Source organism: Panthera onca, chromosome E1, assembly GCF_046562875.1.
Source record: "Panthera onca isolate mPanOnc1 chromosome E1, mPanOnc1 haplotype 2, whole genome shotgun sequence".
NCBI lineage: Eukaryota > Metazoa > Chordata > Mammalia > Carnivora > Felidae > Panthera > Panthera onca.
Window position 1 is genome coordinate 26,674,960 of NC_138352.1, and position 15,199 is coordinate 26,690,158.

General features: G+C 55.3%; 1 protein-coding gene across 1 annotated transcript; it reads left to right on the plus strand.

The window, feature by feature from the left end:
* The first annotated feature begins 5,864 nt into the window (after positions 1-5,864).
* On the plus strand, positions 5,865-14,678 carry ALDH3A1 (aldehyde dehydrogenase 3 family member A1). Its single transcript, XM_060647158.3, has 11 exons — positions 5,865-5,971; positions 8,267-8,433; positions 9,845-10,076; positions 10,559-10,644; positions 10,863-11,071; positions 11,654-11,771; positions 12,483-12,624; positions 13,227-13,393; positions 13,691-13,790; positions 14,231-14,361; positions 14,464-14,678. The coding sequence occupies exons 2-11, from the start codon at positions 8,272-8,274 to the stop codon at positions 14,476-14,478; spliced, it is 1,362 nt and encodes a 453-aa protein (XP_060503141.1). The 5' UTR covers positions 5,865-5,971; positions 8,267-8,271; the 3' UTR covers positions 14,479-14,678.
* Positions 14,679-15,199: the final 521 nt, after the last annotated feature.

Consider the following 15,199-nt stretch of genomic DNA (forward strand, 5'->3'; position numbering starts at 1 on the left):
GGATAATGCTGCTATAGATATCAGGGTGCACGTATCCCTTTGAAATAGTATTTTTGTATCCTTTGGGTAAATACCTAGTAGTGGAAGTGCTGGGTTGTAGGGTAGTTCGAGTTTTAACTTTTTGAGGAATTTCCATACTGTTTTCCCAAGTGGCCCTGCATCACTTTGTTATTTTCTGTCTTTGAGAAAGAAAGATAGCCATCCTAGCGGGTTTAAAGTGGTATTTCATTGTAGTTTTATTTGTATTTCCTTAATGACTAATAATGACAAGCATCTTTTCATGGATTAACTCGTTCTTCGTATACTGTTTTTGGAGAAATGTTTGTTCAAATCTTTTGCCCATATTTTTTTGAGTTTATTTGTTTATTTTGAGAGAGACAGTGTAAGTAGGAGAGGGGCAGAGAGAGAGAGGGAGGGAGAGAATCCCCAGCAGGCTCCACACTGTCAGCACAGAGCCCGATGCGGGGCTCAAACTTACGAAACCGCGAAATCACGACCTGAGCCAAAACCAAGAGTCGGATGCTTAACCAAATGAGCCACCCAGGTGCCCCTCCTTTGCCCATTTTAAAATTGGTTTGGGGCTCCTGGGTGGCTCAGTCGGTTGAGCGTCCGACTTCGGCTCAGGTCATGATTTCACAGTCTGTGAGTTCAAGCCCTGCATCGGGCTCTGTGCTGATGGCTCAGAGCCTGGAGCCTGCTTCCGATTCTGTGTCTCTCTCTCTCTCTCTGCCCCTTCCCTGCTCATGCTCTGTCTCTCTCTGTCACAAAAATAAATAAAAACATTAAGAAAAAAAATTTTTTTTTAAATTGGTCTGTCTTTTTATTATTGAGTTATAATAGTTCTTTATATATTCTGACATAAATCCCTTTACCAGATATATGATTTTCAATTATATTCTCTTATTCTGTGGGTTTTCTCTTCAGTTTTTTTGATGGTATACCTTATAACACAGAAGTTTTTAATTTTGATGTGATCCGGTTATCTATTTTTTCTTTGATCATTTGTGCTTTTGGTGATGTATCTAAGAAATCATGGCCTAACCCAAGAACGTGAAGCTTTGCTCCTATATTTTCTTGTAGAAGTTTTCTATTTTTATGCCTCATGTTTAGGTCAATGAACCATTCGGAGTTCATTTTTGTATATGATGTGAGGTAAGGGTTCAATTTCATTCTTTTGCATGGGGATGTCCAGTCATCCCAGCCCCATTTGTTAGAAAGACCCTTCTTTCTCATCAAATTGTCTTGGCACCTGCGTCAAAAAGCAACTGACCATAACTGTAAGGGTTTATTTCTGGACTCCTGGTTCTATTCCATAGATCTATATGTCTATGCACTTTGGTACCTGAACTATGAGTTCAAGCCCTGGTTCTGCCCCCTATGAGCTGTGACAGCCTGGACAAGGTTTTTGGCTTTTTTTTTTCTAACACTTTATTTTATTTTTTGAGAGACAGAGTATGAGCAGGGGAGGCCCAGAGAGAGAGGGAGACACAGAATCCAAAGCAGGCTCCGGGCTCTGAGCTGTCAGCACAGATCCTGATGCGGGTCTCGAACCCACGAATGTGAGATCATGACCTGAACTGAAGTTGGATGCTCAACCCACTGAGCCACCCATGTGTCCCCGGAGGAGAGTTCTTATGAGCCTTTGTTCCCCCTTCTATAAAATGGGGATAATAACACCTTTCTTGTCGAATTATGATTAAAGGTATCATGAGCTCAGTCCATGGCATACACTAAGTGCTCAATAAATGGTGGCCATGGTGATCATAAGCAGCCTCAGGGCTGACATGACACTGGCCATTGTCTAATAATTTCATGTTTACCACTGAAACAGTTTATTTGCCCCTTAGAACAATTTCCCTTTTTTTTAGTTTATTTATTGTGAAAGAGAAAGAGGAGGGGGAGGGGCAGAGAGAGAGGGAGACACAGAATCCGAAGCAGGCTTCAGGCTCTGAGCTGTCAGCACAGAGCCTGACACAGGGCTTGAACTTGGGAACAGCGGGGTCATGACCTGAGCCAAAGTCAGATGCTTAACCAAATGAGCCACCCAGGCGCCCCTTCCCACCTGTTCTTAAAAAGAAAGTGGGTTTTCCCTCCCAAAAGCTATTCTAACCTAATTGCTCCTTGAAAGTTAAGCAATGTAACTTTTAAGCTGGTTTTCTCATTCATCCAAAAATGTTTTGCCAGCTTTAGGAGTGTTTGTTGAAAATCACCTTGCTAAAGGAGTGATAATTTCTCTCAATCTTTGCTTAGATCCTACCCAGCCCCACCTGCTGATTTGGGATGGTTTGGTATATTGACCTGTTTCCATTATTTTCTAGGTCTTCCTATATGCCATTCACTGTGGATATGATATTGAACAAAAGTTGAAACCGCTGCTTTCATGGAAATTTGAGTCTGTAGGGGGACAAGGAACAAAGAAAAATAATCTGCAAATAATCACAGGAACAAATATATGATTGCAAGTTGTGGCAGGTTCCTGGGAGTAAGGAAGGTATTATTGGGGGGTAGGGGTGGGTCAGAGAAGCTGAGGTCTGAACAGGAACAAGAGTTACCCTGGTGCAGAGTGGAAGGGAGAGTGTTCCAGGGAGAGAGACTATCATGTGCAAAGGCCCTGAGGCAGCAAATTGCGTGGCCCATTCAGGAACTGCCCATGGACTGGAATTCAGTGAAAATGTTGGAAACCGGTACAAAATGAGGCTGGTGAGGCATCCAGGAGTCAGACTGTGCAGGTCTCAAAGGCCAGGGAAGGTTTTTTTTTCCCTAAGAGTAGTAGAAAGCCACTGAAGGATGTCAATGGGGGGAAAATATGCTCAAGTCTTCATTGCCCAAGGGCCCTTTTGTCAATATTTGGAGAAGGGACCACAGAGAGGTGATCAGGGACTCAGTAAAACAAACAGGTGGCAGTAGCTCCAGAGAGAGAGAGAGAGAGATTGAGAGAGAGAGACAGAGAGAGAGAGAGAGAGTGTGTGTGTGTGTGTGTGTGTGTGTGTGTGTGTGTGACAATCTGGGCAAGTATGAGGCATTGGGATGGACCATCAGGGCAAAGATTAAAACCTTTAACCCTTAAAAACTAAAAACCATGTATCTGCAACATTGTGACAACCCAAGCTTATGCCGGAACTGAAACTCTTCACTAACAAAAATCTAGAGATTTTGTCTTCCATGGATTTAAACAAGTTTCAAGGCTCCAGGACGAGGGCTGCTTTATATCTATCTATCTATCTATCTATCTATAACTTATTTATTTATTTATTTATTTAGAGAGAGAGCACGAGCAGGGGAGGGGCAGAGAGAGAGGGAGAGAGAATCCCAAGCAGGCTCCACACTGTCAGCACAGAGCCGGACGCAGGGCTGGAACTCATGAACCATGAGATCAGGACCTGAGCCGAAATCGAGAGTCTGAGCCACCCAGGCGCCCCAAGAGCTGCTACTTCCGACAAAAGCAACAGCTTCCAGCATTTACACGAAACTTTCCGTGTGCCAGGCCCCGTTCCCGTCGTGCCACACGGTCATGGTTGTCTGCACTCGCTTTTTCCAGTCGCTTCCATGACTCTCCTCGGGGAGGTCAATTTCATGCTAAGAGATGAAGGAGGAAATGAGACGGATGAAGGCGGCTTAGGGGCAACGAAAGCCGCAGAAGAGCCTCACGGAAGGTGGGTGGAGCCAAGAACCAGGAAGGGGGCGACCCGGGAGTGGGAGGGTGCTGGTGTCTCTGTTTCTTTTCCCCGCACCCGTTTGCAGATGAGGAAACTGAGGCCCAGAGACATTGAATCACTTGTCTAAGGACATGCCGCTGGTGGTCAGCAATCCGGTGAACAGTGGAGCTGAAAAGCAGAGCTCGCCAGGGTGGGGGCCAGGGCGGTCAGGGAACTGGCGAGTGGACAAGCGGGCTGTCCCTCCGGGGAGCTGCTGTCATGATGAATCAGCTCCAGCAGCCTTGGGCCTCGAAGCCTGCCCTCCACTCAGTATCCAGTTCCCGGGAGAGGCTGGGGGGACCCACGGTCCCCCTGGCGAGGCTGCAGCAGAGGGAGAAGGTGTCACCTGTAAAGATGATCTGGCATCACCGCTGGAAAAGCAAGGGGAGGGTTCCGGGTTGGCACAAGAGGCCTGATGTGCCCCCCCGGCCCTCCCCATCTCGGAGCACGCCCAACTTCTGCCCACCGCCCAATGCAGGCTCCCCAGGCACCTGATCCGACTGGTGTTTCCTCCTGCCATTCTGGAAGGTTTCCCATTCTGTCAGTCTAGTTCGGGGTCTTGGAATTCCTTGCCTGCGTCCCTCCCGCACACTGTGGCCTTCGGTCCGGACCTCATCGAGACTGTGCCTTATCCAGACGGATTCTCGGAAAACAAGGTCTGATTTTGATAAGCTGTGATGAGCTCCTTCGTGCCCACCGAACCCACAGCCTTCCCACAGCCCACAGGCCTCCACGAGTCCCCTGCCCCTGGAGCCCCATCCATCCCCTCACCTCCTGGGGCAGCACCATACACATCACCACTGCTTATTATTAGCTGCAGGGGATGCATGACCTTGTTGACTGCCTCTGTGCCTTCGCTTTGGCTGTTCCACGCCCTTTTGTTGTTCCTTGCTTGAATAGCCCTCATTCAGCACAGATGCCATTTCCCTCCTGCAGCAGCTTCGTCCGAGTCACGGTCAATGTCTTGTGCATCCAGTTGCTACTGTTGCCATACGGTTTTGAAATTTCCTGTTTTGCCCCATCATTCGGCAGGTATCTCTTGACCACCTACTGGGTGCCAGACATCATTCTAAGGTGCGAGGATGACGGCAGGGAGTAAGCAAATTCCAGCCGGAGGGCGGCAGGTAGCAAACGAAATAAGCGACAAATGAATAGCATGTCCGTGGGCAATAAACGCCCAGGAGAAAAATGGAGGAAGAAGACAGAAAGTGATAGGCTGGGCTGGTTACCGTTTTCCATGACACTTGAGCGGAGCTGTGTGTGGATGTCAAGGGAAGGGCCTCCTAGAGAGGGACGGGAGAGGAGCAGGACACCCTCAGGCCACCGTGGAGACCTCGTGTTTTCCTCTGAGCGAAAGGGGAAGCCGGGGCACCCGAATGCTGGCTGGAAAGGGGCCTGCAGGTGGGGAAGTTTGGCAGGAAGTGTGGTAGGGAGAGACCAAGAGTCTGCAGCAGCGGGAGAGGTAAGAGACGCGACAGTAGGTGACATCCACCTGATAAAGGTGCCCCTTTAGGTGGCACAGAGGACATGCCCAGCAAACGTCTGGCAAATGGCCGAGGGAGGGGCTTCTAGATTCCTTCCTTCGCAAGCGTCTCTGGTTTCCTGGGCGACCACACGGTCATGATGGGTTCTTGGCATAAGCTCTGCTCTTCAACAGGAGGGCAGATGCGCGCATCAGTGGGGCCTCACGGAGAAAGTCCCCAGCCTGCGGTTCCTCGGGTGGGACACCTCTACCTCGAAGGGGCCCTGACACCTGTGCGCATGGGCGGAGAGGTGAGGGGGACAAGAACGTGCCCATGCACTGGTGCGTGTGGGGGTGGCTGCGTGCACACACACTCACCATGACTCGTAGCTCACCCTCTGCTGACCTTACATAACAGGGCAATTGGGACAATAGCCTCTGGCAAGTGAATTTCGGAAATCTGGAAGAGGTACATGCCAGGCTGAATCAATCAGGGCCCCCTTGCCCAGGGCAAACACAGAGGCTCCTTTTGAAGCTTGGATGTGCGCCCCACCCAAGCCTTCACAGACGCATTCTTGCATTTCAGAACAGAAAAAAAATAAACAACCCAAGGCCTAATCCCCAAAGCTGGGACTCATAGGAAGGAGAGGTCCGTTAGCTACAACCCCTATTTGAATACTGTTTTGTTCTTGTTACACAAACTTCCTGGGCAGGGACTCCCAGACCACGTGGGCTGGAAGAAGGGTCCTTAAAAGTGTCCCCTCTAGGCTGCTCATTCCAGAAGCTCAAGGCGCTGGGAAAGGCTGTGTCAAAGGTAATCTTCTCCCCTCCCTTCCTCCCACCCCGTGCTTTTTTTTTTTTTTTTTTTTTTTTTTTTCCCTAGGTGAGAACACCTAGTGTCTTTCGGCCTCACTTTGCCCGGCTGTTAAATGGACTCCTAACAGTTCCTTCTTCCCCGGGGCGCTGCTGTGGAGTTTTTGTGAGGATCAAAAGGGAGGACTGAGGGGGAGCCATCCTCGGGGACGTCTGGGGGCAAAGGCGGCACAGGTGAGACGGTGGCAAGCGGAGATGTGGGAAGGCAGCTGGTCCCGGGAAAGGAGCTCCAGCTGCTCCCGGCTGTGCCAGGTGCAATGTTAGACGCCCTCCAGCTCCGTGAATCGCTAATAACTGAGAGGCAGCGCCATTATTAACGCTGTGCAGAGGGGGCTCCTTCCCAGAGACCACATGGTTCTGAGTGCTGGACCAAGTGCCCACCCCGTCCCACTCACCCACTCCGCCCTGGACCGCCCGGCCTTGGGGGCCGCTGGCCAGAGGCTGATGCTCTGGTTTCACTACCTGAGGCTGGGGAGGGAAGCAGGACCTTCCTGCGAGGCTGTGCGGCTGGGGTTGTGGTCAGCAGGAGCGCCCTGGATGCCAGCAGGGGCCCCTCCTCTCTGTGCAGAAGGCCTCGGGTGGGGCTCAGCACCGTGGAGGGAGGAGGCAGTGGGAGATCCCAGAAACCACCTGCTGGAATTCAGGCAGGATTACACGCGCACACACAGAGCTATTTCCACTTTGCCAAAAAAAAAATTATATATACCATATATGCATATATTTACATACATATATGTATATATGTCAAACATATGCATATATAATATATACGGCATATATATATATATATTTTTGCAAAGTAGAAATAGTCTTATCGTGGTTTTCTTCCTGTTATTAGCAGTGTCTGAAAGAGGTGGGGTGTCTCCGGGAAGACGGAAAGGAATTGCTGAGGGAGAAGGGAGAAGGGAGGCTTTTCTCTGTGCCCCTTTTGTATCTTTTACTTCTTCCACCACGAGCATGTGTTACCTAGTCAAAAAGTTACAAAGCATTTTTAAAAAATGCAAGCTCATTGCCAAAGAAGTCAAACACCGCGGAAGATGGAAGCGAAGGTCACCGCTGATGTCACCCCCATCTATGATGGCCATGTTGGGAGCCACCCTTCTAGTCTTTTCTTGCGTGTTCAAGAGCACACACACACACACGCACACACACGCACACGTGCATACCTAGTGTTCCTGCTGCCCTGCTCCCGGTTTTCTTTGTCATGCCTCGTGCCTGGGATACATCCGGCACAGGCAGCCAGTGCCCTTATGAAGGTGCAGAAACATCCATTTTGCCTCCCTCCTAAATCCTGCACAAGGGGCCATCACCCAGGTGCTGTATGTCTCGTTTCAGTCGCTGATGGACGTTTCGGATGTTTCCAGTATTTCTCCGTTATATAAAGACTTGATGACCTTTCTCATTCATGCTTAGGAACGCTGTCATTTCCATAGGCTCCTGAATGTGGACCTACACTCTCAAAGGGAAATAACGTTTTAAAGGCTTTTGCTTAGATGCAGCCGAACGGCCCCCAGAAGAACCAGCCCAGTGTGCCAGGACGGTTTCTCGCCCTGGTAGCAGGGATCCCCTCCACACGTCCGTGTGCAACTCGGAGGCCCTGGGAGACGGGAGACTTCTGCTGGCGTGTGCCCTGTGTCTCACAGGTGTTGCGGGCACGCACTGGTTTAAAGGCCAAGGCTGGTTCCACCCGCAAAGCAGCTAATGCTTTTGCGAACAGAAAGGTGGTGCTGGTATGCTGATGCTGGGCTTTCTTTAATCAGCTCGGGCGTGGAATCCCAACCCGGGCCAGCCAATCTAATCCGGAGTGTGGCCTGGCTGGGTGTGCGGACCTCTTGGAGTGTTTGCGGGGGGAGTGTCTCTGGCTCTGCAAGCGGGTAACGGTGGGGGTGGGGCTTGAGAGATGCTAGGAAGGGCCTCCCCCACCTCTGCACTCCCCTCCCTCCGCACACTGCCAGGATCTCACCGTGAGCAGTTAGGGCCGCATGCCATTGCTTCCTGGCCCTCCGTGCAGATGCTTTGTGATCAGTTCAGGGGCCAGGGGGCCCAGATGGCTGGGCTAGGGAGCTGAGAAGGCAAAAGAATGCCGTTTCCCCAGCTCTCCTGGGGGATCGTTCTCTTCTTACAAAAGAAACGCGGCGGAGGGGCAATGAGGATGCTGCCTCTGCAGCCCGCAGGTCCTGGTGATGAGGGAGGCGGCCGTCCTCCTCCCCGGCTCCAAGATGCTCTCTGTCCCCAGGCACCATGAGCAAAATCGGCGAAGTCGTGCAGCGGGCCAGGGCCGCCTTCAACTTGGGCAAGACGCGCCCGCTGCAGTTCCGGATCCAGCAGCTGGAGGCGCTGCGGCGCATGATCAAGGAGCACGAGAAGGACATCGCGGGCGCGCTGACAGCGGACCTCCACAGGGTGCGCCAGAGCGTGAGACCCCCCCTTTGTAGCCCTGTCCTGGGGACACGACACCCCGAACGTCGGGTCTCCTCATTCTCCCAGCCCTCAGCCCCACGCAGGGCCACCTGGGTTCCCCTAACCAGAGAGCATCCCAGCTTGGCGTCCCAGAGGGCCCTCCCTCCCCGTCCATCCCTCACCCTGAGCGAAATCAGACACCTCCAAATTCTCAACCCCTTCGCCTTGCTGCCCCCAAGTCGCCTGGCCCTGCCTCCACCCGTTCCATTTTTGCCTTGGAGGAGAGCAGAGCGACGCTCGAGCTCATGCCCCTCCTGTTTCAGAGTCCTTTGCGGCTGTATTTTTTTTTTTTTAACTTCTTTTTCTTTAAGTTTATTTATTTATTTATTTATTTTGAGAGAGACAGAGAGAGCAAGCAGGGGAGGGGCAGAGAGAGAAAGGGACAGAAGATCCGAAGCGGGCTTTGTGGTGACAGCAGAGAGCCGGATGTGGGGCTCGAACTCACAAACCCTGAGATCATGACTTGAGCTGAAATCAAGAGTCCCAGGCTTCACGGACTGAGCCACCCGGGGGGCCCCGCTGCTGTATTTTTTAAATCTCTGGTTCCTCATCTGAAAACAAAAGCTTCACGACTTCTGCGTTGCTTCTCACAGCCAGAGTTCATGGAAGTGTTGTTTTTTCCTGCTGTCTGCTCCTCCTTTCCCCTCAGCCCTGCAGCATGGCTTCCTCCCCACCCACTCCAGGAGGACCCCTTGAAGACTTGGCCTGCTCCCTCCCTCCCCTGCTGAGAGGTTCTCCTGGATTTTTTCCTCTCTTTGGCAGCCTTTAACCTGTACCCATTTCTTCAAGGTGGCCTTCTTAGGGCTCGTCCTGAGTTCAAGTCTCATTTTAATCTATAAGCATTCCTGGACCCTCCTCAGCTCGCTTCCCCCCCCCCCCCCCATTAATGACCTTCAAATCACCCAGGTCTGAGGTCCTTTTAGGCACCATGAATTTGGCAGGTGCAAACTCCCCAGGCCCTCCACACTGTCAGAAAGGGGCCCTCGCAGACCCACCACCCCAGCGGCAAATCCTCAGCTCTGCCCGCAGCCCCACTGTGCCTTCGGTGGCCCGGACCCCTGGCCTGGGGAGCGCACAGTGAACAGCCCCCATGACCCTGGCAGCTGAACATGCCAGGCTGTGTCCAACGTGCCCACCCAGCATGTGAAGTACTAAAAATGCCCCAATTTTTGAGATCTGGAGACTGAGGTTAGGACAGGGTGGGCAGCTCGTTCAGGGTCACACGTCTAGGGCCCAGTGAGCCAGGACCACGGGCAGCCCTGGTGACTCCCTGAGCAGAGGCCTGGCTGCACGGCCCTGGATCTCTGACCGGGGAGCTCACACGGAGCCCCCCCCCCCCCCGCCGCCACCGCAGAACGAGTGGAACGCCTACTACGAGGAGGTGGTGTATGTCCTGGAAGAGATCGAACACGTGATCAAGAAGCTCCCCGAGTGGGCTGCGGACGAGCCCGCGGAGAAGACTCCGCAGACCCAGCAGGATGAGTGTTACATCCACTCGGAGCCCCTGGGCGTGGTCCTCATCATCGGCACCTGGAACTGTCCCTTCACTGTCACGGTCCAGCCCATGGTGGGCGCCATCGCTGCAGGTACTCAGGCTCTGTCTCGGGAGGGCGTCAGGAGGGATCACTGCCCCAGCCCAGTGGAGCCAGAGATGGGGTGGGGCTCAGGGAGTGGTTTGATGGGTCTGAATTTCCCCAGAGGCTTCAGGGAACAAACTATTTAGCCGGCCCCCCTGGTGCCCGAAGCCCGGCCTGGCTCAGAAGTGACCGCGGCCCGCCCCTTTCTGCCCCCCGTGTATGCGGGGCCGGGTGGCTCTCAGCTTAGATGCATCTGGGCTCACCAGTCCCACCAGTTGGGACCAGCTCTGCTCTCCCATCAGGGCCCAGGCCCTTCCCTCCCTTCTCTTCCCCCTCCTCCCGCATCTGAACAACCGCAGAGGGCGGGTGGTGCAGCTTCTGTGGGCGCCTGCCCTCCGCTCTTCTGTCCGTTCCGCCAAGGACGCAGAGAACGGAGGGGCTCCCGGCGTGGTCACTGGGAGGGCAGGGCCCTGACTCTGCGTGCTCTGCAGGGAACGCGGTGGTCATCAAGCCCTCGGAGCTGAGTGAGAATATGGCGAACCTGCTGGCCACCGTCATCCCTCAGTACCTGGACAGGGTGAGGTGCTCCCCAGGTCTTTGGGGGTTGGGAAATAGTGAATTTTTGCAGCAAGGGGCTAAGCCTTGGGTTGGGGCCAATGACAGCCGGCCTCTCCCATTGAGGTGAATGGAGTCCCGGGGTCAGGAGAGGGGGTCTGTTTGGTGATGGCCGGGTGGGCAGGGCGAGGAGGAAGTGTTGTGGTCTTTTCTGAGCCCCGCCTTCTCCTTGCACGGAAGGATCTGTACCCGGTGATCAATGGGGGCATCTCTGAGACCACAGAGGTCCTCAAGGAGAGATTTGACCACATCCTATACACCGGGAACACCGCTGTGGGCAAGATCATCATGATGGCCGCAGCCAAGCACCTGACCCCCGTCACCCTGGAGCTAGGGGGCAAGAACCCTTGCTACGTGGACAAGGACTGTGATCTGGATGTCGCCTGCAGGTGAGTGGCCATTCTGGCTGCCCTCCAGCTCACGCAGACCACAGTTCTGCCGTGAGGGACACAGACATCGTCCCTGCCCTCACGGTGTCTGCGGTCTTGGGTGGGAGCTGGGGGTGGGGGTGGGGTACCATACCCACAAAAGAGGTGCAAGGCAGTCTGGGAAGGCTTCCAGCAGGAAAGAGGTCGAGCCAGAATCCTTTCACATCCCACATGCGTGGCCTTCCAGGGTGTGGGGACCCCGAGCAGAGATAACACCTGGCCATGCAGGGCTCAAGGGCATGGACAGAGAGGCACCAAGGTTGCCCACCCCAGACGTCTCCCAGAAACCCCCCACCAGCCATTGATGAGGTTAGCACGTGTGATGCCATCGGCCCCTGTAAACACGTTCAGGGACATGCGTCTGCTCAGTCCAGTGTCTAGAAACCAGTGGGACCTTAGGGAGCCTCTGGCTTCTGGGTACCTGAGAGCTCTCCCCCAGTGCTCAGCCCCTCCTACCTTGACCCTGAGATAATGGAGTAAGATGTTTGTCCGAGGGAGCCTCCCATGCCTCGCGGGATGCAATCTAATCTGGAATTTTCACAGACGCATCGCCTGGGGGAAATTCATGAACAGTGGCCAGACCTGTGTGGCCCCGGACTACATCCTCTGTGACCCCTCCATCCAGAACCAAATTGTGGAGAAGCTCAAAAAGTCCCTGAAAGTGAGTGTTGGTCCCTGGGGCTGAGTGAGAAGCTGCAAGGCAGTGAGGTGGGTCTAGACTTTAGAACACACTGGATTTTTTTTTTTTCCTGGTCATCAAAATAATCCACACTCACTGTAAATAATTTGGAAAAGGTTATAAAAGGGGGCGCCTGGGTGGCTCAGTCGGTTAAGCATCCACCTTCGGCTCAGGTCACGATCTTGACGTTCGTGGGTTCAAGGCCCGCGTCAGGCTCTGCGCTGACAGCTCGGAGCCTGGAGCCTGCTTGGGATTCTGTGTCTCCCTCTCCGTCTGCCCCTCCCACGCTCACGTTCTGTGTGTCCCTCTCTGAAAAAGAAACATTAAAAGAAAGTTTTCAGAAAAGGTTATAAAGGAATAAAACGTAAAGAAACAGAAGCTCCAGCTAGAAACCCACCGCCTCGACAATCACTGCTGCCTTCCTCGTACGTCCCACACTCTTCCTTTCCGTGAAGACACACATTCGATCTTCTGACAACGTCCACACAACTGTGCACAGATTTCTTTCAAATAATGCTGTCTCGCAGCTGTTCATACGCCGTGAAAGTTTGGAGCACTGCAGGTGTCATGACAGCTCAGCAGTCCTGGGCTAGATGGTGCCCCTGGGTGCTCCCAGGCCAAGGTCGCCCCTCAGCCAATGGCCATGATGAGGGTCCACGTCCTCACCTGAAACCTGTCACCTCTTGTCCGCAGGAGTTCTACGGGGAGGATGCCAAGAAGTCCCGTGACTACGGAAGGATCATTAACTCCCGGCACTTCCAGAGGGTGATGGGCCTGATGGAGGGTCAGAAAGTCGCCTACGGAGGCACTGGGGACGCGGCCACCCGATACATCGGTGTGTGTGCTCGCCCTTGGTGTGTGTGTGCGTGCCCGCTGCCAGGGTCCCCGCGGGTGGACAGCTATCCCTGAGGAGCAGACGCGATCCAGTGGGCCTGGCGGGGGAGGGGGTCAGGGGGATGCTCCGGGGGTCTCGGCAGGCAGGGACTGGGCACGACTCCCGGGAAGCCTCTTCCCAGCCCAGAAGCCCTCTGCCCACCAGGCCCAGGCGGCATCAGCAGGGGGTCTGAACGGCAAGGCCCCAAGAGTAACGAGTGCCCAGCTGGAGGGGCCCCCCCCAGTGCCCAGGCTTGAAGGTCACCCGATGCGACCCCACTCGGCCCCCAGCTTGTTGGAGACTGAAGGGCTCTGGCAGGGGCTCAGGTGGCCAGCGGGGCACAGTGCCCGCCCGCTCCAGATGTGGACCCTGGGTTTCCCCCACGTGTAGGTTAATCCACAGTTCTCTCCTTGGTCTGCTGTGATGGAGCCCAGGCGGGGGGCGGGGGGGGGGGCTCACCCGCGCCCCACCCGAATCCTGTACAGGAATTGAAGGAAGAAGCTAGGTGCCTGGGCTTGCAGAGGCCTCTGCACCCGCTGACTCTCGCTTGTTTCCCGTCCCAGCCCCCACCATCCTCACAGACGTGGACCCCCAGTCCCAGGTGATGCAGGAGGAGATCTTTGGGCCCGTGATGCCCATTGTGTGTGTGCGCAGCCTGGAGGAGGCCATCCAGTTCATCAACCAACGGGAGAAGCCCCTGGCCCTCTATGTGTTCTCTCTAAATGACAAGGTAGGCCTGGGGTGCCCTCCTCCCAGGGTCCTGGGGGGGGGGGGGGTCCCGACACAGCACTCGCGTGAACAGGATCCAGGGGTCCACGGGCCCAGGTTCAAATCCCAGCGTCACTGCTTACCGCTGTGTGATCTTGGGCAAGTCACTTAACCTTTGGGAGCCTCTTTGTCCTCCGCTCTGAAACCAGTCCATCGACTTGACCCCCAAGGCTCTGGGATGTGCCCAGACAGAGTGGGGAGGGGCCTGGGGGGTCGGGGAAGGAGACTGAGGCGGGGGTGGGGCCGGCTGCTGTTGCAGGTGATTAAGAAGATGATTTCGGAGACCTCGAGCGGTGGCGTGACGGCCAACGACGTCGTTGTCCACAACTCTGTGCACTCCCTGCCTTACGGGGGTGTGGGTGAGTCTGGGGCTGAGCTCGCTGCCTGCCCGCCCCCTCCAGGTGTCCCCCCTCCACAGCCCTGGGTTGGGAGTTCAGGAGGGACCAGAGCAGCCCTGGGCCTCAGACCCCCACTAACCTCTCCTGTGTGGGCCTCTGGCTCCGGCCGGCACATCCATCAGCCATGTTCGACCTTGAGACCCTAGAGGGTCCTAAGGGTCACCTGGTACACCACCAGTCCTGCTTCAGGGAGGCCCTGAGAGAGGGGACATGGCCCGGAGATCCCACAGCTGAAACAACTCTTCTGAGCACCTTCTGTTGTCCCCAGCGTGGACGTGTCCCTTAGGGCATCCGCCAGGGATCGGCCACCCCTGGGAGGCTCAGAGAAAGGGCACGTGAGGCTTGTCGGCAGGGTCTGGGGGTCTCGGGCCACCGGGGGCTGAGCCAGCTCCTCCCCGCAGGGAACAGCGGCATGGGGTCCTACCACGGCAAGAAGAGCTTTGAGACCTTTTCCCACCGACGCTCTTGCCTGGTGCGGCCTCTGCTGAACGATGAGTCCCTCAAAGCCAGATACCCCCCAAGCCTGGCCAAGGTGAGAGGTGGGGGCGGAGACCGTCGGGGAGACTCGGCTGCTGGGAGCCCCTGGGCCCGCGCAGGACACGGGCCTCACTGCCCCCTTGTGTCCTCTTCGCAGATGACCCGTCACTGAAGTGCTGCTCCTGGCTGGCCTCGCCGCGCCGCACCCCTGCCCCTCTGTCCAGCCCTGGGAGAACTGCTCCCGGAGCCCCCCTCTTGCTCCCCTGAGGATCACTGCATGCCCCCACTCCCATCTGGGCCCCGGGCCTCACTTCCCCAAGTCCCCGCCCCCTCGCTGGACACGTAGAGACCAATAAAAGTTCCCCAGCCGGACCAAGGAGTGTGTGCGCCTCCTTCCTTCGCAGCCCCCGCATCCTCCCCGGTCCCGTGCCCCCGCCCCAGCCAGTTCTCATCCCGACTTGCACTGAAGGCCTCCCCAAAGTCCCGCGTTGGCCCCCAGAGCCCCGAGGCAGGAGCCACTGGTGTCCTGGAGCCATTTATCCTGCATCTCGACTTTGGGAGTGAGCTCCGTTTCTGGTGTATCCAGCGAAGGGGTGACCGAAGGGGCTGTCTTGATTGCAAGTGGCTCGGAAACTGGAGGCCAAAGTGCTCCTCTCACATTGGGTTTGGCACCCAGGGCAGGGGTCCCTCGGTGAGACCATGCAGGGGTCGACACGAAACCCTTGGGTGATTTCCGAGCGCAGCTCCTGGGCGGAAGCCCCCTAACCCTGTCCCCCCCCCCCCCCCAGGACCCACAGTGCCTGACAGTTCTTGGTCAGGGAGCGCCTGGGCCCGGGGGTCTGGCCTCGGAGGCCTGAAGAGCTGGGACAGGGTCCGGGGAGGATGGTCTGAAG

Coding starts and splice junctions, on each gene's coding strand:
- ALDH3A1 (XM_060647158.3), top strand. CDS start 8,272: ATGAGCAAAATCGGCGAAGTCGTGCAGCGGGCCAGGGCCGCCTTCAAC. Junction 11,772..12,482: donor AGCTCAAAAAGTCCCTGAAA/GTGAGTGTTGGT, acceptor TCTTGTCCGCAG/GAGTTCTACGGGGAGGATGC. Junction 13,394..13,690: donor TGTTCTCTCTAAATGACAAG/GTAGGCCTGGGG, acceptor CTGCTGTTGCAG/GTGATTAAGAAGATGATTTC.